Here is a 22,112-nt window from a genome sequence, read left to right as displayed (position 1 = left end):
CTCAGTGCAATCAAAGAGGCACATAAATGGAAGGTCTCCTGCCTATTCTGTGCCTTTCTTCACAGAATTATCGACTTTCACATGGGGGGTTTTCTCCAGACACTTTAACTGGTACCAATCCCTGCATGGGAAAAGTTCTCCTGGTGCATTTCCTTGACGTCCCATGGCTCCAGCAGTATTAAGGAGCTCACAGGAGAGGATGTGATGACAAATAACCTTTTCCAAAGGCTGGTTGCCACCACATTGATGACAGGAACAAATTGATTTGCCTTATCGTTTTTGTTCTGTTTTTCTGGAGGAAGACAGAGAGGAAAATAGGATGGTGTAATCTGTAAGACAACTTAATTAAAAGCTTAATTCATTAACCCTACTGTCCCCACTTGGAGTCAGGTGGCGCCATCTGTGTCCCACGAGTGTAGAAGCTGACAGAAGCAACTCTTCAAAAGCCAATTTACATACAAACACCTAATAAAAAGCACAGAGATTCTTCTCAGATGTTCTTTCCAGGCCATTCTCTGTTGCTGTTGTCATCTGCACTGTTGGATAGAGCAGCCTAAGCTTTAATCCTGAGCAGCTCAGAGAGACTCCTTGGCACAGCTGAAGCTGTCTGCCCCTGTAACTCAGCATGCTGTGGAGAGCTTGGTTAGATTTTCAATTTTTTTTAGCCCACAAAATGTGCCTGTTGGATACCTTTGTCCCAAAGCTGTGATGTAAGTGGTGCTGTCTTGGTAGTTTAAGCCTTAGGTGTGTTACACACCTTTTTTTAGTGGAAGCTCTCAGTCTGATGCAGAAATACTTTTTTCTAGTTTGAGATCTGGTTTCATGTGGATATTTCACATAAGTAATCCTCCCTCTGGAGAAATGCAGTTGCTCATCTCTTTAAATATAGATTTTAAAATAATAAAATATAGATTTAAAACATACAGAAAGTTTTGGTGGAATTCTGGCCATTGCAAATGGTGAGGAATGTAAAACTGATGGGGAGCAAAGGGATTTTCTCCTGGTTATGATGGCCCCGTGTCCCTGGGGTGGGGAATTTGGCATATGTACTTGCTGAGTGCTGCTTGCCTGGCAGCAGTCCACTAAATCCTGGCAAATGGGTCCTTGCAAAAATTGAGGGAAAGTATAAGAGCTGTTGTTATGTTTTATATCCTGCTTCCCACATTTTCATGTTGGTTCTGCCTGGGCAGAACAGTGGGAGAAGTCTTGTTACACAGAGAATAAATAGGGTTTTCTGAATCGGGGTAGAACTAGATGATAGGGGATTGGAACTGGATGATCTTTAAGGTCCCTTTCAACCCAAAGCATTCTAGGATTCTGTGAACTGCTCTTTTGTTTGTTTGTTTTCTATTGGATATCACCAGTTCCACTGTACTGATGTTTCCTGGGAAGTCTGTACTGTTCAGGTGATCTCTTGAAGGAAATGGGAATAAGGAGATTAAAATGGTGCTGTTCACTCTTAACAATAAATCCACAATCTGGGATTGACACGTTGATAATAAGTGGAAAGTGATTTTACAACTGTTCTTACCTGCAGGCATATATTTTAAACATAATCCTTGGTTTCCTCTGGTGGAAACAAGTAAAATCAGCAGCATTTTAACTTTTTCACCTATACACATAGCTCAGTTTTTGTCTGGAAGATGGTAACAAAAATATCTGAGTATGCTCAGCATTGTAATTAAATATAACCGTATGATGTGGTTACATTTGAAAGCTCTATGAGATTTTAATGATTTAAAATCTCTGCAGATGTGATAACATGGTTCTTTTGGGCACAGAGAACAGTCAACACCAGCCAAATTCTAGGGGAAAAAAGTATGTAAAATGTTTTGTGTGCATGTAATCTCATCTGAGGACTAAAGTTATTTTGTTGGACTTGTTGTCTGTTCTTAATTAATTAATTAATTGAGGGTATAACAGTCTGATGGCACTGAGTTGCTCTTAATGTGAGGCAGAAACACAAGGGTAGCTCCATTTTAATACCTTGGGCCTCATTAATTTGAAGAGCATAATTTGATACAATTTGAAGAATTGCATATGTATTTAAGCAATAATTAATGCATTGTAACCTCCACAGAGCAGGTGGAGAGGTAAAATGTGAAGTTTTTCATTTACAGTTATTCAATTCCTAATGGAAATGCCTTTGGTTGCTAATAAACAACTTTGTACTTTGCCTCCCCTGCTGTTGTGTGATGCCACCATGGAGCTTTTTGTGATGTTGACTACAGCAAATACTGAAAGGAATTGCTGAAATAGGAGGTAAAAAGGGTGTGTGTGTTTGTGTGCATCTGAATTGTGGTGCTTCTCCATCTAAACCTGTACTAAATTTGCACTATTAGGGTCTAATACAATTACAGTAAGATCCAAAACTCTATCGTGAGTGATGCTTATAAGTGCATTTTTAAGTTTAAGTCTGCCTTTACTGTGAAGTTTGCTCAACCCACTTCAGTAAGATTCCAGTTTTTAGCAATTATTGGTTTGGTAACTAATGAGTAATATGTGTCACGCATTTTCTGGGCAAGATGTTTGCCTAAATTTTTAGTGGTAAGTGTTAGAGAGATCAAGACCTAAAAAAAAAAAAAAAAAAAAAAAAATCTATATAGATAGATAGATAGCTATAGATATATAGATATAGATATAGCCTTTCCCAAATTCAGAATTACAGTGCTCCTTCTGAAAAATCTTTTAGGATCTACGTCTAGTGCTAGTCCAGACCTAACTGTGTGCCTGGGTAGAGAAGCTGTTGCTTGCAAGGGCTGGGATTTGGGGGTTCTGCCATTTCCTGCACAGCAATTGGTACTCCCAGGCTCAGCAGGATTTCCTCTGCAACTCCTCCGGCCGGATGCTGGAGGACAGCATGGATTTAAATGTCACCACTGAAAGCAGCAGCCTGTGTCCTGTGCATGAGGTGAAGAAAATGTTGGTTTTTTTTTTCTTTAAATTAGAATTTTAAAAAGCAAAGAAAAAGGAGTGGAGATGCAGAAAGAAGTTTGTGAGAGAGTGACAACAGGTTGGTTAGAAACAAGAGCCACATAATTAGAGCAGAGGAAAACAGGAGATTCAAATGGGTTTCGGTTTTTTTGTTGGTTTTTTTTTTTTTGGGGGGGGGGTGGGGGGAAGGGGAGAAAGGAGAATGATTAGATTTCTAATAATTAGTGTTTTTCATTCCTGCATCCCAGCCCCTGTGATGATTTATTTCCCTGCCCCAGGGCAACTTTGGCTGCCGTGCTGTCACCTCATCACCAGATGAGCAAAGCCTCCATATGGTGCCTCTGGTTGGGAGTGATGCAATTGGAAGTTTTGGCAGCCCCAAATGGAACAAATAATTGGTGAGCTTGCACCGTGGGCTTGCCTCCAGTAGGACTGATTTCAACCACTCTTCCCCCTTACCCCATTTCCAGGCAGATTTTCACAAATATTTGTTGCATTTGGAGAATTTGATCTATGAGGCAAAATTCTCAGGGTGGCTGGCAGGCAACGTATGTGTTTTGTTCCTGTTAAAAGCTGAAATGATCCAAAATCAGAAAGGGGCAGATTTTCACTCTTGGTCTCTTCCATGGTGCAAAAGGAAGGTGGTGGGAGGAGGATGCCTTGTTTCTCCTGCACAAACCAGATGTGCTGCAGCTGTGTTTCTTTAAGAAATGGAGTCGAACCCAACAAAGATGGAGCAGCTAAAGAGCAAACAGCAGCTGGTGGTGGACCATTCACCTGGTCTAAAGGAGATCTGGGCTTGAGTCCCGTGTGTGTCAGACTGAAATCCACAGCCTGAGCTGCTGCTGAACGCCAGGAGCCTGCTGGACAGAGCAGGGCTTTATCCAAGCCCCTTGAAAGTGTTCCTCTTTCCCTGAGCCAAGAGGCAGATGCTGTCTCCATCCTTGTGGATGTTAGGGGGTGCTCCATGGGAATGATTGGCAGATGCACCCATCGAGTAGCTGGTGATGCTGCTGGGGCTCCCTGCTCTTTCTGACACAAAATGTCAGCCTGTTTTCAGAGAGATGATGTCTGACAAGCACTAAAATGTATCAACAAAAGATTGGCTTTAAGGGATAAGTGTTATACAAAAACTGAGTTCATGGCAAGGTTCTGAGCAGAGGGATAGCAAGTATTCAATGTGTGCACTAAGAAAAAGTGGCAACTGCATTTTTAGGGGAAAAAAGACCATTACCCATGTGTCTTCTATTTTCTTTATTTTTTTTATAGGGCCCAGATAATAGAATTAAGAGTTTGGTGCTTCAGTTGAAAACCAGGCCTGATACTGAGTGGATTGTGGGATCCTTTAGACCAGCATGTCCAAACCTGGGGCAGTCGTACCTATGGCAGAGGTGTTTTATACCTCTACTGCAAACACTTCCAGCATCATAAATTCTGAAATACATTAAAATCTATGCATCTGAATTGACTTGAAATGATAAACCAACATTTTTACCCTATCTCCAGTACAAAGAAAATGAAAGCTTCATCTTCCCAGAAATTCCAAATCAGTGCAGCCAACGAGCTGAGTGTGAAAGGCAAGGGGGCAATAAAGATAGGTTCCAGTTCAACATTCACATAATTAAGAAAAGTCATGGCCAATTTAAATTAAATTGTCAAGTCAGTGATTTTTTTCAGCAACATTTTGGGCTAAACTGGCCATGCTTTGACAGAATTGCTGAAAATTATGATGCTGGTAGGCAGGAGAGCTGTTAAGATGGACATTTTGTCATGCAGGTAAGCAAAATTTGGAGTAGACTTAAAATAACTCAAGGGCTTAGTGCAATTAGAGAAATGGAGAGGGAAAATATATTTCAGAAAAGAAGGTAGAGTTGCCACCTCCTTTCTGATGTTAATGAGACTGTGAAATAATGTGATTAGTCAGGATTTTTAAAGGGATATATGAAAATTTAACAGTAATTCACGTCAGTGTAGAGCTGTTCTGTGCAAAATACTAGAGAATCAAAGTTTCTCACTGTACGCTGTATTTTTAAAGCTCTTGGAGAAGAATAAGTATGTTTTCAGAAAAACTGTGCCTTTGGTGAGGCCTCATTTGTTTTGAGACAGAACTTCAAACTTACTTGTAAGTTATATACTAAAGGCGTAACATTTTTTGTCATAAAAATTTGCAGTGTGTTTAACACTGATTAAAGCACTGTACTCTTCTGTACAATGCAGACTTGTAAGTTAAATACTTCCATCTGTAAAGCTGAAATGAGCAGTCAGGGATACTCACATTCCTTGTGGTCAGGGCTGTATTTTTTTCCAAGGAATGCAGGACAGAAGGGTGATAATTCCTCCTGCTCATCATAGGGTGTGATGGAAAACCTGAGGCATTCCTTAAAACTAATCTGAAACTCACGTTTATCACCAGTCCTGAAATCACCTGTTTCTTTCCCCTATTTCATAGTTCATTTTTATTTAGACTCTCTTAGAGCAAGTGGAGTTATGATACGAAAATGTGCTGTGAGTTTAATAATTGTTTTAAAGACTTGCAAGGTCAAAGTGCTACCTTAAAGGGCTTGTAACACATTTAAAAAGTGTTAATAAAACACTTTCTGTTTGTTTTCTTTTAAACCCGAGGTGTGACTGAAGTTACTTCCCTTGTTTTGCCTTTGTTACTTGTCCTGTTTGATAACCTTGAACATGTTCCTCTCCATGGTACTGAGGTTGTCTGTGATAAAAATGACCAATTTTAGCAAAAACAGCAGGAAAATTATTAATTAAAAAAAAAAGATGTAAAAACCAGGGAGTTTAGCATCTATAATTATTATTCTTTTAATCTAAATATATGTGTAAATGATTAGGGAGAAAATTCCTGTTTCTCTGTGGTTTCGTGGCAACATCAGAGGGTGGATCTACAGCTGGTTTGGGGTAGGAAAATACAAACCTAAACAGTAAAGTGTTTATTAGATAAATATTCTGGTTACCTAAACATATGTGAGTGTTTGGACAGCCTGTTTGCTCAAGGCTCATCGTATTAGCAATGAATATTAATATTTTCACAGTCCAGGCTCACACTGCTCAAATGCTTGATAATGAAAACTGAAAATTGCTGATAAGTATCAGGTGCAAGTGGAGTGTGCTGGAGCCCAAAATATTCCTGTGCTAGGTGGAACATTTGTGTGAAGGGTTTGGAAGGACTCTGGGCTATAAAACTCTACTGTTCCATAGCAGAAGGACTCCTGCCTGCATGTCTCATGTCTGCTTGTCACTTTGTCATGTGTGGTGTTTGAAATGACTGTTCATTTTTAAAAGGCAAATTAAATTAATTAATTCAGAGCAATTGAGCTTTTATTTTTAAGGTCATTTAAACTTGTTTTGCCACTCTCCCCATCCCCAGTGATTTTTTGTTTTCTCTCTGCCAGTGCAGATGTGAAAGAATAATAAAATTTGTCTTAAAAAAGGCTAAAATACTTGGGTATTTTGTAAGTGTGAATAAATATATTCATACATGGTTATCAGTATAACCCTACATATAGTGCATATATACCCTAAATATGTATTTGCTTGGGATTATGAACTGACTGACCACTGACTTCTTTATTGCCTTCATATCATATCCTATCCTGAGATTCCTACATAATATAGAATCGGACATTGACTGGATGATTTCTCTGTCCAGGAAATTACTTCCTGGTTTGCTGTATCAATATTTTTACTTTAGTTGTTGCAGTTTCATCAGCATAAGATGAAAACAGAAAAAAAACCCCACAAGTACAAATAGCACAATCAATTTATTTGAAAAGTATTACTTTAGATTGGCTACTCTCTCCTCCTACACACCAGAAAATCTGATATTAGGTGTAATTAAAAGCTGGATAAAGGAATGTGGACTGAGGGGGAAACAGAGAGACAAAATTTTTCCTTCAGTCTACATAAAGAAATTGTGTCACAACTTTGCACTTCAGTTGTGAAATTTAATATTTCTCTTTTAAACCTGTATTTTTTGGTAAGGCATAAGCACATTGAAGTGTACAGCACTGTTACTTACTCTCTTTAAGACAGGCTGCTTCTTTGTAATGATGGTTGATTTTTTGGGCACCTATGCTGATCTTTCTGACTTCCTCATTCTTACTGAATCCCTTCATGGCTGATATTAGTGTGGGTTTGGGGACTTAGTGAAGAACTGTTCTTTTTTCATCCAGGGTATCAAGTATTCAAAATCCAATAAAGATGGCTTGATTCCATGTTTGGAAGTGTGAATGAAACACCTTGTTTAAGTGGAAGATGTGATGTGCCCTGTCAGCTTTTACTGGAGCCTGTGATTCCCTCATTGTGGAGTACAGATCCAGAACTGGAGAATGTCTCCATGCCTTTTAAAACAGCCACAGTTTGACAAATCCCTCTTTCATCAGCAGATTTCAAAGCAAAATCTGCAGCCTTACTGTTCTCATGATCAAAGAGCTACACAAGATGTTTACTAACTCTGGAGAAGCAGCACTGGTACAGGAGATTGGAAAGACAAATATATGAATATGGCGAGGCTACAGGAGTATTGCTGGAGCATCATTTCTTATTTTCCCATTCCTTTATCCGGCTTGAACGTAGCCAGCTGAGGAAGACACAGCTATGCCAAGTTTACCAGGGAGAAATTAGACCATGTCCTTTCTGTTGCAATTTGAAACTGTTTGTCACAAATTATAAAAGAGAGGAAAACAGTGCAAGCAGGGGTAATGGTGATCTCGTCTGTCTTCTCTGGTTTTTTTTTTTTTTTGTTTGAGTGCCAGCTGTGCCAGTCAGGCACTGACACATAACCAATTGTCTGTGCCAATAAGGATTCTGCTCTTGGATTTCTTTGAGAACACCTGTGAAGCTGAGATCCATAGGTAGTACTAAGCATTTGATTCCATGCTGCACTTCCATATGCGGCCCTGATTGTCCAATTTTTTTTAATGAAATAGCAGAATGAGTTAGAGGATTTTTAGTTCTATGTAATTCCCTTCATCCTTTCTCCATCATATTTTAATTATTGTACCATGATCATACTCCTTGGAATTGTATCTTCAGCTGCCTAGTAAGGAATTTGTCAATTTTAAGTTTACTGCTCTTCAGTATTTCTATTCTAATGCTGGGTTCTATCTGCCCTGAGGAAAGTGCTGAGGTACTGACCCATCTATTTGCAAATATTGTCTTCCTCCCAAAGTCAGCTTGCAATAAACTTTCAGTTAAACACATGTTCTAAAGAAAAATCATTTAGACTTGTCATATGTGACATTAGGATTGCTCAGCTGTCTGGAGTGAGCCAACCCCACCCATTCTGGGATCCTAGAATTCTGTGAAGGGAGAGGTCACTGTGAGTTTGAGTATATGGTTGGCTACATCCCACTGTTTCTGTTTGGGTTGCCAGTGGGTTTTTTAGGCACAGCCTGTACATTTTCCTATCTGCTGTGCACAGAACCCACTCGCTGCTGTAGCTGCTGCCTCTTGAACAAGTGATTGCTGCTGTGCCTGACACAGGACAGCTGGGAGAGCTCTTCTCTGAGACCTAAAAGTGGATGATCGATACCTGGGACACTTGAGCAATCACAGAAAGAGTCTTCATTAATCTTGAAGACCTTAATTAGTAGGATTAGCCAATTTTCCTGAAGCCGTTAGAGTAGTTGACTAAATTGCAAGGTTGACCCCTTCCAGCAGTAACAGGAAATGTTTTCCCACTGAAAATTTGCTATATCCTACAATAAGGTTTGCTGTAGACGTATTTTCTATTTTATGTGGTATTAGGACAGGTTACGTCCTGAAAAAAGGGAGAGAATATTTGCAATGTGCCTTTAATAGGGATTGACTGTTGGGTAATGCACAAAGGGCTCCTCCTCTTGAACAGATTTCCCAAATGCCCTTCTCTAGCTTGAGCATAACCACCATAAATTGGCCATCTTATCCTGAAAGGAATTAGTGTGAAAGCTTCCAGACGTTGCAGATAAATTTATGGATTTAGATATCGTTTTATTGCACCTTGAAGAGCACTTGATTCTTCTAGGATGTATCTAGCTGTGAACTCAGTGGATCTTTCCAAAAGATTGCAATTGCAAGAGTGCTGAGGAGAGGAAAAAGGACTAATGAAGATATTTAGATTTACTTGGCCAGCTGAAAGAACATGGAGAGAACCACGTACACTTCCCACTCAAGGAGAGAGCAAGTCCTGATGGAAGGGATTGTGGATTCAGGAGCTACTGAAGCTGAAAAGGTTGGGTTACATTTCTAGGGGATGTATGACTGCAGAGAATGAGGAAAGTAATTCCTTTTAACATTAATTTTTCCTTCTGTCTTGGGGAGAGACTGGAAATATACCAAATAGTCACTTTTGTTTCCAGATAATGGTGATAATTTTCAGTGGAGTGTCCTCTACTTGCTGTTTTTCAGATTGAAATCAGCAATGAAACACTTGATACAAACTGGCCTAAACACATCCTGTAGTCCTGATAGTCTCCACCTCTGTAATTTAGTATTTTAACTTGTGGAATAAGTCATGCCTTAAGATAGGGTGTAGTTATCCTTGATGGGAACAGGAAGCCAGGTTTCGTGGGCCTGCCTCCAGCGGGAGCCTGCACTCCAACCTTTATTTTCTTCATACAGGTATTTATGAAAGACTTGACATTTCTCCTTCCTTCCTCAAATATTATCCTAATGGGCTGTTAGCAAAGCAGAAATTCCTGCTCTTTTGAAAAGCCCACACAAACGATGGTTGTTATGTGAAACAGTGCCGAGTTCAAAACTCACATATCTTTCTGACTGTGGGCAAATCCTTGTATTTCCCTTTCTCCATTGGTCAGTCTGTAAAATTAGGGAAATTGTAACAGCTCCGCACAGTTCTTGAGCCTTAAATTGTTAAAGAAACTATGTGAGCTGATGAATAAGTATGTTTTCTAATATCTGCTGCTTGAGTAAAGCAGAGATTTACATTGACTGTTATTTTGTCCTGAAGTTTTTACGACTGTGCTCCACACAGAAATATCCGAAACTTGATTGGATGCCTTTTGCATTTAACTTTGCCTGCAATGAATCTTGGCCTTACACAGCCCAAAGTCAAAGCAGTGTGTGCCCTATTTAAGTAATGAGCTATTGATTTTAGAATTACTCATTTTATTACCGTCGTATGGAACTGGTCATATTCTGAGGACTCATCTCTGAAATGGAAGCTGTTTAATTTCAGTTTGGGAATGGGACAGAAATGGACTTCAGGGATTTTACCTACTGAAGTTTGGCGTATCACAGATAACAGGGACTGGCCTCACACAGAGCTGTGCATTGTACTGAAAGAGCCTGGGAAGAAATTCCTCTTCTTGCATGAGCTCAGGCCTCTGAGCAGGTTCCTAATGTAATGCCACCTTCATTTGTCACTGGTTGCCATACCCTGTGTTCTGCTGCTAAGTATTTACAACACCTCCAGGATCAAAGAGACCCTGCCAAGAAGGCTCGTGGAGAGAAATTTTGACCTACTTTTACATTTGGCACCACTTTTCTTGCCAAGAGCAGGTGGACTGTGAACAGACCTTCAGCGGAGGGTCCACCCTGACTGGCACAGAAAACCCTGGTGTGGCAAAGCAAGCAAAAAGCAGCACTGCAAACAGTCCGAGGTTAAACTCTGCCCCTCTTCTGCCCCCTTTTCTTAGGAAAGCAAACTTTTCTGGGAGAAAGGGTGTGGAGGTTGCAAATTCGGTTCATTTTTTTGTGTGTGTGTGCTGTTTGTCTTCCCCCTTTTTCCTGCCGCTGGTTCTTTGCTCTGCAGCACTAGGGTGTGTGTGGAGAATCAATTTGCTTTCTGTGGTTGCTTGAACAAGTTTAAGCTACTGAAGCCATAGGATTTTTGCAGGTTCCCTATTCCTAGGGAACATAAATGAGAAGAAATGCTACACGTCTGATTTTTTCAAGCCTACATTTTTACTTTCCTGTGATGTGTGCTGTGATGCTGTGATGCTGTGATGCTGTTTTCTTTATGACTGCAACTGTATATTAGAAAGCTGTATTTGTCAAATAATAGAAATCAGTTTTTGTTTTCTCACCAAAAAACATGTTGTGCTTCTCCCTCCCTTCCCTCTCACCTCCCCCTTGCATGTAAGTTTGTAAAATGTTGGCAATTTGGTATCCCCACTTCCAGTACATGAACTGGGGTAGTTTAGGGAATAGATGTGCCGTACATGAGAAGAAAATCAGAGGTGTTTTCCCTTTAATCTGTACTTTAGAATGAAGTGAGCCTGACATGGCAATGCCCATCCATTTCACGAGCTGTCTCTAGAAGGACCATGGATGGATGCCTATTTTTTTTTGGATGTAGATCAAGTGAATTGATCCTGAGTTTGCTGAGCTGATAAACTTCTGAATTCTGTATGGAAAGGAACTGACATGAGGGTGGGATGTGGGGAGGGGCACGAGGGGGGTTCTTTGAACCAAGCTCTTGCTATAATTAGGATCTCAGAAGTTGCCTTCTAACCTCTCAGAAATTGCCTTCTAAGCTCTATTATGGTATTGATTGGTTACAAGGAAACTTGAAGGGAATGGGTTTTATTAATTTGACCAAGTACTAAGAAAAGTCACACTGTTGACTCTTCAGTGGATAAGCACAGGGACCTACCTTGAGAATGTGGTGGTGAAATGAGGGAAATTTGCCAGCTGACTGGCAGGAGCAGTCAGCTTCTAGAACATCAGGATGTTGATGGAGAGCTTCAGTGGGCTCTGAGAGTTGCATATTCCATCCCACCCTGATATCCCTGAACAGCAGGGTGTTGGGCTTTCTCCAGAAGCAGAAGCTTCTTATCTGTCAGAAGAGGAAACGTCTGAATGACACAGTATATAACAGTAAGTTGAGAGATACAAGAGCTGTTGGTGCTGGTGGAGACCACCTCTTGCCCACAAAGTCACCGCTGTGGCAGTTTGAATTCATGTGTGATGTTAAACACTCTGAAGTTTGGAAGACAACCTTACATCATCGCTTCAGCAGCCATGGGAAGTTTCATCCCGCAGAGCTGGAAAGGCACCAAAAGGATGGTCTGTGATGCACAAAAAATCTGGAGTTTGGAGGCTGTCCATTGGTGTCCTGATATCATCCTTCTCTTTGTTCAGATCTTTAAATAAAAAGGTCACAACAATTTTTCTTTATTTAGTTTCCTCCTCCCCCTGGGGATTATTAATGGCCCTGAGGCAGATCCAGTCTCTCCTTGCATTCACTGCTTTGGGGACTGGCTTCTGTATAAGACCAGTGGGAACAGAAGTCGGCCAGTAAAAAAATTAAGGAAAGCAAACTTGCTCATACTCCTTTCTATCCAAACTAGTTCTGTAGGTATTTTAAAGCAGAATAGTTTGCAGTGCTGACAATTCAATGACAATTCAGGAACTTAACCCTTGCAACTCGTGCTGTGCAATGCTTTGGTACCTAAAAGAGCATTCAAAATTTTTTTCTTATTCTTTTTTTTTTATTTTTTTAATGTTGCTTTAAGCTTATTTTTAGTAACTTCATATTTAATGAAAGATATTAAACACCTTAAGGCTTTTACAGATCGTTCCCTGTATCTGAAAGGTCCCATTTTAATGTGTATTTTGTGCATTTTCTTCATCTACCTTCTACTTTTATCTTAGCCAATGACAGTGAGATTCCTAAGGCTACTTTCTCTTTAAGGGAATACTGCTTACATAAATAGTCCTTTACACCATCTCCTTGTTTTATAATATTAATTGTTTATCAGGAGACAGGAAATATTCCTTAGAAAATGTGTTTTCCTGCTTGTGCATGCCTTGTTACTATTTCAATTATGCAGATTCTTGATGCTGTGGAAATTTGTGCTTGATGACGCCAAGGCAGCTGCACGTTGTTAGCATTGTAGGCTGTCAGATGATCATGTGGGATTCTTGCAGCATGCAACATTCAATAGGATTGAAAAAGGGCTTTTGATGCAAGGCATAGCTTTCAGAATATATTTGTGCCTTTTAGTTAGCTAATAGAAAATCATAATTTATTATCTTTAAATTTAAAATGCTGCCTCATTTTTCTTCTGGTTGGTTTCATTTTGGCTTCACTAGAAGATGCATCTGGTACATCCACGATTGAGGAGTTTATTAATGATACTGTCGTTCAGTTCACTTACTTTTTTTCCTTTTAGAGTCCTAGCTAGCCCACAGATTACATGATCACATGTTCATCCAGTCATTCATATAGAACACAAACCACCATGCATGATTTCTTCTTCTTTCTTTTTCCTCTCTGCCTTTTTTATTCCTTTTAAGTTGCTTTGTCATGTTCTCTTTTACCATCCAGCTTAGTCTTTGTCTTCCCCTCGCTGCTATTTGTTCTATATTTTCCCATGCTTGGTTACTGCAATATTATTTGATTAACGGGCTGTGATGATGATGAACCTGCACACTGGAGGAGCAGCTACTACGGTGGTGATGAAGGGATGTAATAATGGTCGCTATCCTCGGAATTCTCTCTACAGTGACTGCATAATAGAAGAAAAGGCAGTGGTCCTGCAGAAAAAAGACAATGAAGGATTTGGATTTGTGCTCAGAGGGGCAAAAGGTACGTGCTTCTGTGTGTGTGTGAGTGTGTGTGTGGTGTGCAGTGGCATGAAGAAATTTATACATCTCAGAATATAAGCAGGAATTATTCTTGGTGCACTTGGTTGCTAGACAACAGGATTCTCTGTATGCTATACTACTCCGATGGATTTCGGTGCCTTCTCTCCGAAGCGGTTTGCATTTTTACATAGGAGAAGCACTGCATAATCGTTTTGGGGGGAGAAAGTTTTGCCTGTATTTTTCTCGTGCCAGTGGATGTAGTATTTTGTCACTAATGTGTTCTGTTGTGCAGTTTACTTAACTATGGGAAACCTGCTATCCTCATAAAAACTACTGCTTTATTTCAAATACCAGCCTGGTTAAATAGGGCTGCAAATAGGAATAGACAAGAGAGGGATGTTTCATTTAAAATACGTGTGGATCTTCTGCAAGGTGACATTGGTGCAGTTTTAGTATGAAAATATGATCTTTTTTTATATCTTGAGAAACTGCACGTATGTTGCATGGCCTGTAGTGTGCTCATTTTTAAAACTGTTCATATGTTAAGCTGCACGGCACTTCTCTGTAGGTTAAAATCTATCACGGTGGCATTCCTACGATTTAAAAAAGGCATTCTATTTAATGCTTTTCTTTTTAACTTTCAGTGCAGTTTGCTCCCTTTGTATTTAAAAAAAGAATATATATATGTGATGGTACGTCCCATTTCTTGCTCCCCCTCATTTCACATGGGTTCTCCCTTGCCTTGCTTGAGCATGAAAATTATTCCATGTCTTCATTCTTGGGACATGGCTTTTGCTCCCCCTGTTCCCCACCCCTAAATCTAAACCGGTGCCACCAGGGATTTGCAGGGCTGGGAAAGCTTTGCCAGTTTTAGCCAAATGAAATGTTTGGAGTTGAAGCAGGAAAGCCCAAGGCTCTGCCTTATCTCTGAGCATTGGTGTGGATAATCAGTGCTTTGAGCAGGGCTCACTCCCTCTGGGTGAGCCCAGCAGTTTCCCCCAGATTTTCTCTGTAGCAGCGGGGGCGCCTCAGGTGAAAGACCCAAGGACTTTTCTGCCAGTGTGTGTACGTGACACAGAGGGGCAGGCAGGGCTGTCACAGGGCCAGCTGTGCCTCCTGTCCTAAAAAGTGATTTCTTCTGGTCTCTTCTTTGTTATGCACATCTAAATTTAAGAGGGGAAAAAAAATTCTGGTTGATCTTTTTCATCCTTTGCCACCCACCCCACCCCCCTAGTTCAGCCAGATGCTCTCTCCTGACTCTAGCACATAATTCATTTTTAGGTGGATGTTGCCAGAGTTACAGCATTCTGCCAGGCACACAAAAGGGTTTACTTGAGCCAGTACTGAATATCCTGGAATGTGAGAACCCAGCCATTGCCTGGTGCAGCTTGATTTGCTTTGTGTCAGGAAAGGAGCAGGTATATCCCCCTCTGGAAGGAAGACCTGTGGATTGCTATTGCAGAGGGGTTGCACTCTGTCCCCAGCATCCTGATCTCCCGTGAGGCACATCCCTCTCACTTCCAGCACCCAGCATTTTTTAACCCCAAATTGGAATGGCCAGTGATAGGCCTGTAGTCTAGTGGTATTTGCAAGCACTCCATAACTTTCTTTTTTTAATGTGGTATTTATTTTTAAAGCTGACACACCAATTGAAGAATTCACCCCAACTCCAGCCTTTCCTGCTTTGCAGTACTTGGAATCTGTGGATGAAGGGGGAGTAGCATGGCAAGCTGGCCTGAGAACTGGAGACTTTTTGATCGAGGTAGGAGATCCTGAAATTTGATTCTCAGTGCTCTGTTGGGGAAAAAGTGATGTTCCCATTGGAGAATTGACTCTGGAAAAAGGTCTGGGATGCCTCTGAGCAGCAAGTTTTGTGGACTAACACCAGCAATGTGCTTCACTTGATCAATTTAAAATTTCATGCAGCATTCAGGAAAGCAGTGACAGAAAACAGTGGTCAGGCTGGCTGGGAATTTTCTGGTTGTTCTTTTTGTCCTTTGGGAATACGCTCTCAGAGATATTTGGGAGCTCATAGTCTTCTTTCAGTTATTGAAATTAAGATGAATTTCAGTATTTATTGTGGGCTGTCAGTTCTGGTTTCTTCTAAATAATTTCTTCTTCAGGGACTAACCAAAATTGATGACTTTTTATGCAACTGTTTCTGCACTCAGAAATATCCATGATGGTCTAGTGGCGTTTAGTAACCATGGAGAATAAAGCAAATTGCTTTGGCTTGAAATTGAATTTTTCCAGCACTACACTGTAAATACAAAAAGTAAAGCAATGGATGTTATTGCAGCATAAATTGCTTTATAAAAAGGGTATATTCAAATACTCTGTTCATTCATACCAATAATATCTTCATGTTTGATATTTTGGAGAATTTTTTGTGGGTATTTTAATTTTGTTTAAATAGTTTGTTCTCCTTTTGAGTGTTGCTGGGCAGTTTGCAGCAAAATCATTATTTGGAATTTTCCTTCCTCTTCCCCCTACAACCTTTTCCTGACCAACAAAGAGATGCTGTGGTGCTGTGAGACCGGGTGTTTTGAAAATAGGTCTTTTGGGATGGATTGATCAAGCCTTGTCTGTAAGATCTATTGATTTTACATTATTTGATGTGTTCTTCAGGCTCACGTATGGTTTGGTAAAATCCTTCCTGGTGTTACGTTTATTTCTGCAGAGCTGGCTTTTGCATGCGGGAGAGGGTACAACACAGAGCTTTTTTTGGAGTGTGCCTTGAACTCCCATGGTGATTGAATTTAAATAGTTGCACCACTTCCTCACACTGTAGCCGTGAAAGAACAGGCTTTGCAGGCTTCTAAAGTAAATAGATGTACATTTTTATCTCTGTCTTCAAGCACATTTCCCTTGCTGTTTGTTTACTTAAGAAGAAGTGTTTAGCGTTAAAGACCAGCTTACAAATGGAACTGCTGTGTTCCCTGGACAGGGGTCCTTCCAAAGCTCTCCCTGTTCCTGTTAGGTGGGGTTTTGAAACAGGGCTCTATTTTTAGAGCTTGTTAGGTTTCTTAATCCATGGGAAGTATGAGGAGTCTGTTCTGGCATATTGCACAGATAGAATTGATGGTGAACAGTGTGCAATTTAATTCATTATGGAATGACAAATATGCCCGTGGATTTTTTAAAGATCTCTGAAAGGGTGGAAGAAGGTTGGGTAACTGATTCAGCACAAAGCTTTACTGTTTTTTGTTTTTTTTGGCAAATGAGAGAAGAATTATAATTAATTGTCTAGACAATTTACTCCTAGCCTTAACTTAGAAGAGCAGCTAAACATGCACATACAGTGCTGAATCAGGAGGACGTTAATCCATACTCCAGCATATTTGTAATTAATTCTGAAAGGAGCCATTATTACATGCAAATCAAATCCATTTCTGTGTAATTTATGTTCATCAGGGTTATTCCGTTCTGAATTTTGAACTTAATTAAGAGGATATGATAATCCTGAGAAATGACAACTTGGCTATTGCAGGGGACTTTTCTGTTGGAGAAAGGCAAGACTTTTTTCTGGTTTTTGGCCAACATGCAGCGCACAGCCCTGGCTGGATGGAGAAAGCCATCTTTAGAGATATTAATAGTGATGCAAAAAACTGTTGAAATAGAAGTCCACCTGCACTTCTAGGAATGCCAAACTACTTTATGTTTTTGTGTTGAACAAGATTTAAATTTACGCCACAGCAAGCGGTTGTCAGCCCTGGTGTAGCCTGCCTGCCTTGCTGCTAAATGATTTCTCCCATGACTCCGAAGTTTATGCCTCTGTGTGTTAAGTGCCACCTCAACCATTTGTAAGTAATATCAGGCATTTATCATAAATGTCACATGAATAATAAAAGAGTTAATGGGCAAAGAGGATCCTAATTAGTGCTATTCATAACACTTGTGGCAGGCGCCAGGTGTTAGGGAGGGGAGAGTCCAGTTTGGCAGGGGGTAAAATGAGAGGCAGAGCAGATGCTTCATTCTTGCTTGAGGAGGTTCGGTGGCTCGGGGCTGTGGAGGTGAGGGGATCCTCACTGTGGAAAGACAGGTTTGGCAGGGAGATAGGTCCTTTCTTTGGAGAGCACGAGGGTAGGAAAAGACAGGGCATCATTTCTTTGTGTACAGTTATGGTCTGGAATCTTCTGAAGGATGGAGAACTTCAATCTCTGAGGCATTCTAATAATTCGTGTTTGGAGTTGATATATGCAGAGCAGAACAAATAAAAGATCTGTACAAACAAGGAAGAAAAAGTGCTGTCTTGCTGCAGCAGACAAATAGGGAGTAGGAATTACCTGGAACAGCTGGCACTGTATTATATGACTGAGTTTTTATCAAGTGTGCAGTTCCTGATTCGTCCAACCTGTGCAACTAATTTTAACATGAGACTTCAGAGATGAACATTACACTTGCCCTTGGAAACAGTGCTCACGGAGTCTCCATGGAAATTTCTGACAGTGTGTGGTTTATCTCCTCCTTGCTTCAAACCCAGCCATGGCTTTTGTGATAAAAACTGTGAAGTGTGTAGTGGCTTTCCTGGATAGAGCACAGGGCTAATGTACTGGAAAAGTGCAGGAATAGTTTTAGAGCTGAAGGAGTGAAGTAGAGGCAGCTGTCAATAGATGTGGATTATCGTAAGCAATTCAAGAGATGCCCATTCAATGTGATTTTTTTTTTCTTAGCTTTGATGAACAATCAGAAAACAAGGCTGGTTATGATTGGTTGTTCTGACTGAGATTTTACAGGTTGCCCTATGTGTTATTTTTCACTATTTTAGTTTATGTTTTCTGGAATCTCGATATCAGCCTGATTAAAAAGATAGATGAAAGTAGAACAACATATTAGGCCAAAAGCTAAAAATTGCAGTCTCCATTAGAAAGGGGTTAAGAAATTACAATCATCACTAATTTCTTTGTAGGTCATTGATTACTTATCAGTGACTGGATTTCTACACTCTAACTGCTCAAGTTTGGAAAAATTCAGAGTTCTGCCTTGAGACATGACCAAGAATTCTAGAAGGTGGGGCTGTGTAGGGGATTTGCTTTGATGACATAAGCAAGTCTAACCATCTTTGAGTAAAGAAATCCATTAAACTAGAAGGCCTATTTTAACTCAGAATAGAGTTTTTTGGAGTGTTTTAATGTGGAAGGATATAGATTGTCTTTTATAATTAACCCCAGTGGATTATTAACTATTTGTTCTTGTTGTCCCAATGAGTGTGCAGCTGTTCTGCAGGTGTTGCCTGATGTGGCTCGTGGGGATTTTCCCAGTCACACAAACAATAATGTTACAGTATCAATACTCAGAAAGCTGAGTTAATTCTGCAATATTTTACCAGAACAGTGCATTTGTTCTCTAAATGAGGCATTGCAGTTTGCATTATTGTGCCATAAAATCTCTTATTTTTCCAGATAAATTGAAATCTTATTGTCTTCAGAATAGCATGGCTGCTTATTTACATTCCAGTTAATATGTAAACTAGATTGGATAAACCTGGTGAATTACTAATTTAAAAAATAAAAACAAAAGGGTAAAATTCAAGGTTTAATTTGAGGATCAAAACCAGAAATGGTAATAGAAGAAATTTAACCATTTCGCTGCAGAACTCTTCAGCTGGTACTTGTACTAAAACATGCAAAATATCTATAGTATAACTGCCTGGTTTTCTTCATCCTTGGAAGCTTATGCAATTTACCAGTATAAACTTTTCTTTAACTTGATTTGGGTGGAAAATAAATGTTTTATTACAGAAAACATTTTTTTTATCTTCGTATTAAAGATATGCCATCTGACTGCATGTAAGTAGCAATAAGCATTTAGGGAGGCATTTAAAAAATCTGAAATATTGAAAAAAAACCCAAAAAACCACCTTCATACACAAGTGAAGGTTCATATTTAGCAGTAGGCTACTGGTTTATCCAAACTTGAAAACTGCTGTGGGAAGCAAACTTTGAACTTTATTGTTGTAGCTTAAACTCTAGTAATTATGAATACTTCTAACAATGTTATGCCTTACATTGGTATTCAGTGGCTGGGTTAATTAGTGGTTTTACAAAGCCAGCTAATTCTGATTCCAATCCTTTTAGCAGTAGAGAAACCTTCCCATCTTTTGATAAACTTCATTAATTACCCAGTGGTTGCATTTTCTCCTATTTCTAGTGCGAACTCTGCTTGCTTCTTCCACCAGTTAGAAATCTGATTTTTTATTTTTCCTTGGGCAGGCTCATAGAAACCATGATACTTTATTCTCTCTTGAAATAAGCAGAGGCTTTGTTAATGGCTTTGTATGAACAGGGACTCTCACATTGCAGCTGAAAGTTTGCTCCTCTTCTCGCAGCAGTATGGACACCAGCTCCATGCAGTGCTTAATAAGAGTGCTGTGTGTAGGAGGAAGAAAGCAAACCCAACATTCTCAGTACATTTCTGAGGGCTGCATCCAGCTCTCACAATTAGTCCTTTCTGGGAGACCAGCAGAGTCAGGTCCATATCAGTTCAGTGTCTTGCAGGAGGGTTTTTGTTGCCAGCTTGGCTGCTGCTCCTGCCCGGCCAGGGAGCCTCCCGTTTGGCAGGAGAACAGCCAGGCTGGGAGCTGCTCTGTTCCTAGACAGCACCTACTTCGGGTTTGGATCAACTCTACAAACATCTTTTTAAGGATGAGGGGTTTGCCAAAGCTGCAGCAGCACTGCAGTGTTTGAGCTTCTGGAGAGGGAGTTCCTGGCCAGGGCAGGGGCTTGGACCTGGATGGTCTTTGGCTCCTTCCAACAAAAAACATTCTGGGATTTTTTATATATGTACATAGCACAAGTGTGGGCACCACTATTTTAAAATCTGTATATTTAACTGGCACGTAGTTTGATTTAACCAACCATTAGAGGAAAAAGCTTATTTCTGTTAACCAGTTGTCATCCTCTTAATGACATGTATAAATTATGTCTATTAAGCACCAGCAAGACCCTGACACTGCTTAAAATGAAAGCTCTCAGAGTCCAAAGAAAACTTTCTTTCTTTTTTGCTTTTGGAATTCTCCTGCTGAAGTGTAGCTACAGATGTACTGGAGGGTTGGGACAATGGGCTCTTGGAAAAAGAGCAGCTGTGGTACAAGTGTGGAACAGTCTGGTGTATCTGTGCAGCATCTGACCAAGGGAATTAGTTTTTCACTTGATGGAGAAGTTTTTTACTTTCTTTCCACTTAAACTTGGTCACTGAGGGTTTGGTTTAATTTGTTTTTCTAGGTTTATGTTTTTAGTGGATGGTGGCCACTGAGTGAAATTACTGTGTCCTCAGAGTGCTTTGGATGTGCACAAACCCACTGTACATAAGTGTTTCTAATAGGTTTTTATCTGTTTTTCACATGTATCCTCCAACCTGTAAGACGTGAAAGTGTTCCAAATGTGCCAGTGTGATCATAAAAAAGAGGAACAAACCTTGGTTAATTTTAAAAATACATTATTAAGATTATTTCCTTTTTGACATAGGTGGAAATGGGCAGACAAAAAATAATTTGCTCCTTAGAAGAGCTCAGTTATTCACACATAAGCAAGTAATATGGTTTAAAATAAGAATGAAGAGCAGACAAGAATGAAAGCCCTTAGCTTTCCAGGCTGTGAGCAGAACTGGGAAGCATTTTCCTTTAGCCTTGACTCTCCATGAGGTATATACTCTGCTTCTGGTTCCCCAAAATTTAACAAGTAGCTTTTTGAAACTCAGGGCTGATTTTTATGCTTCTTTGAGAGGAGGATTTGCAAGGAATTGTGATGATAATGGCAGCAACAGCCAGAAGTAGCTCTGTGTCCATTCAGTTCTCCATTTTCAGTTTTAAGGTGTTTTGGCCTGGATGCCACAGTATTTTAGGAGAATTTCCTGACTTTCCTATCCTGAGGGATTCTGCCAGAGCTGTGGGACTGCGGGTGGAGTGTGGAGGTATCCACAGGGAGCTTTCTGACTTCTAAGGAGTATGAAAACCGCTGTTTCCCTGAATTCCTACTACAAAATCCTCTAAAAATAGAAAATTTGTATGAAGTTAAGCTGCTTAGTGTACATAGCCAGTTCTTGGCCACCTAGAAGCCGTCCAGTGGCATCCAGCCACCTTGGCCATCCCGTGATTCACATAAAGCCTGGCTCTGGATGGTCTTCACTCGTGCAGAAATTTGTCCTGCTTCTCTTCAAATAACACAGGAATAATGCATCTCTTCCATTTCCAGCTCTCAGGTGTTGGGGTTAAGTATTAAAACTAACACCGAGTGAATAAATGCCATTTTTGTGGTGTGGTTGGGCAATTACCACAAGACATTCTATTAAAATTAATTTCCCTGAAGCCCGTTGGCTTTTTTTAGTCTCTGGATACTATGGAAACCTGGTTGCTGGTTTGGAGCTATATGAAAAACACTACTTGTGCCTGGTATTTAAGGGGAGAAAATACCATTTCTTTTAATTGCGGGTTGTTGCTACAAACCTGCAAAACTGCAGGTGAGGGAAAGCAGATGAGTTGTTTCAAACGGTGGAGAATGAACTGGCAAACCCCTATTGCTGAGGACAGAACTAATATAAAAATCTGGAATTTTTCCTTCTTTATTTTCTACCTTTTTCCTTTTCCTGGGGGAGGTGCAAGCATCTTACAAGCAGGAGAAACACTATCACGG

At 40.1% G+C, this 22,112-nt stretch overlaps 1 protein-coding gene across 2 annotated transcripts in view; it reads left to right on the top strand.

Annotated features, from left to right (window-relative positions):
- SHANK2 (SH3 and multiple ankyrin repeat domains 2) overlaps positions 1-22,112 on the top strand; it is a 241,380-nt gene that overhangs the window by 117,506 nt on the left and 101,762 nt on the right. For both annotated transcript variants that reach the window (XM_062494312.1, XM_062494313.1), the window contains 2 exons: positions 13,401-13,483; positions 15,120-15,244. In XM_062494312.1, the coding sequence (XP_062350296.1) occupies positions 13,401-13,483; positions 15,120-15,244 (208 nt within the window). The remainder of the gene's footprint in view (positions 1-13,400; positions 13,484-15,119; positions 15,245-22,112) is intronic.

The sequence above is a fragment of the Cinclus cinclus genome, chromosome 6 (genome assembly GCF_963662255.1).
Source record: "Cinclus cinclus chromosome 6, bCinCin1.1, whole genome shotgun sequence".
Classification (NCBI taxonomy): domain Eukaryota; kingdom Metazoa; phylum Chordata; class Aves; order Passeriformes; family Cinclidae; genus Cinclus; species Cinclus cinclus.
The sequence above is the reverse complement of the archived record's forward strand: the minus strand, read 5'-3'. Positions and strand labels throughout refer to the sequence as shown.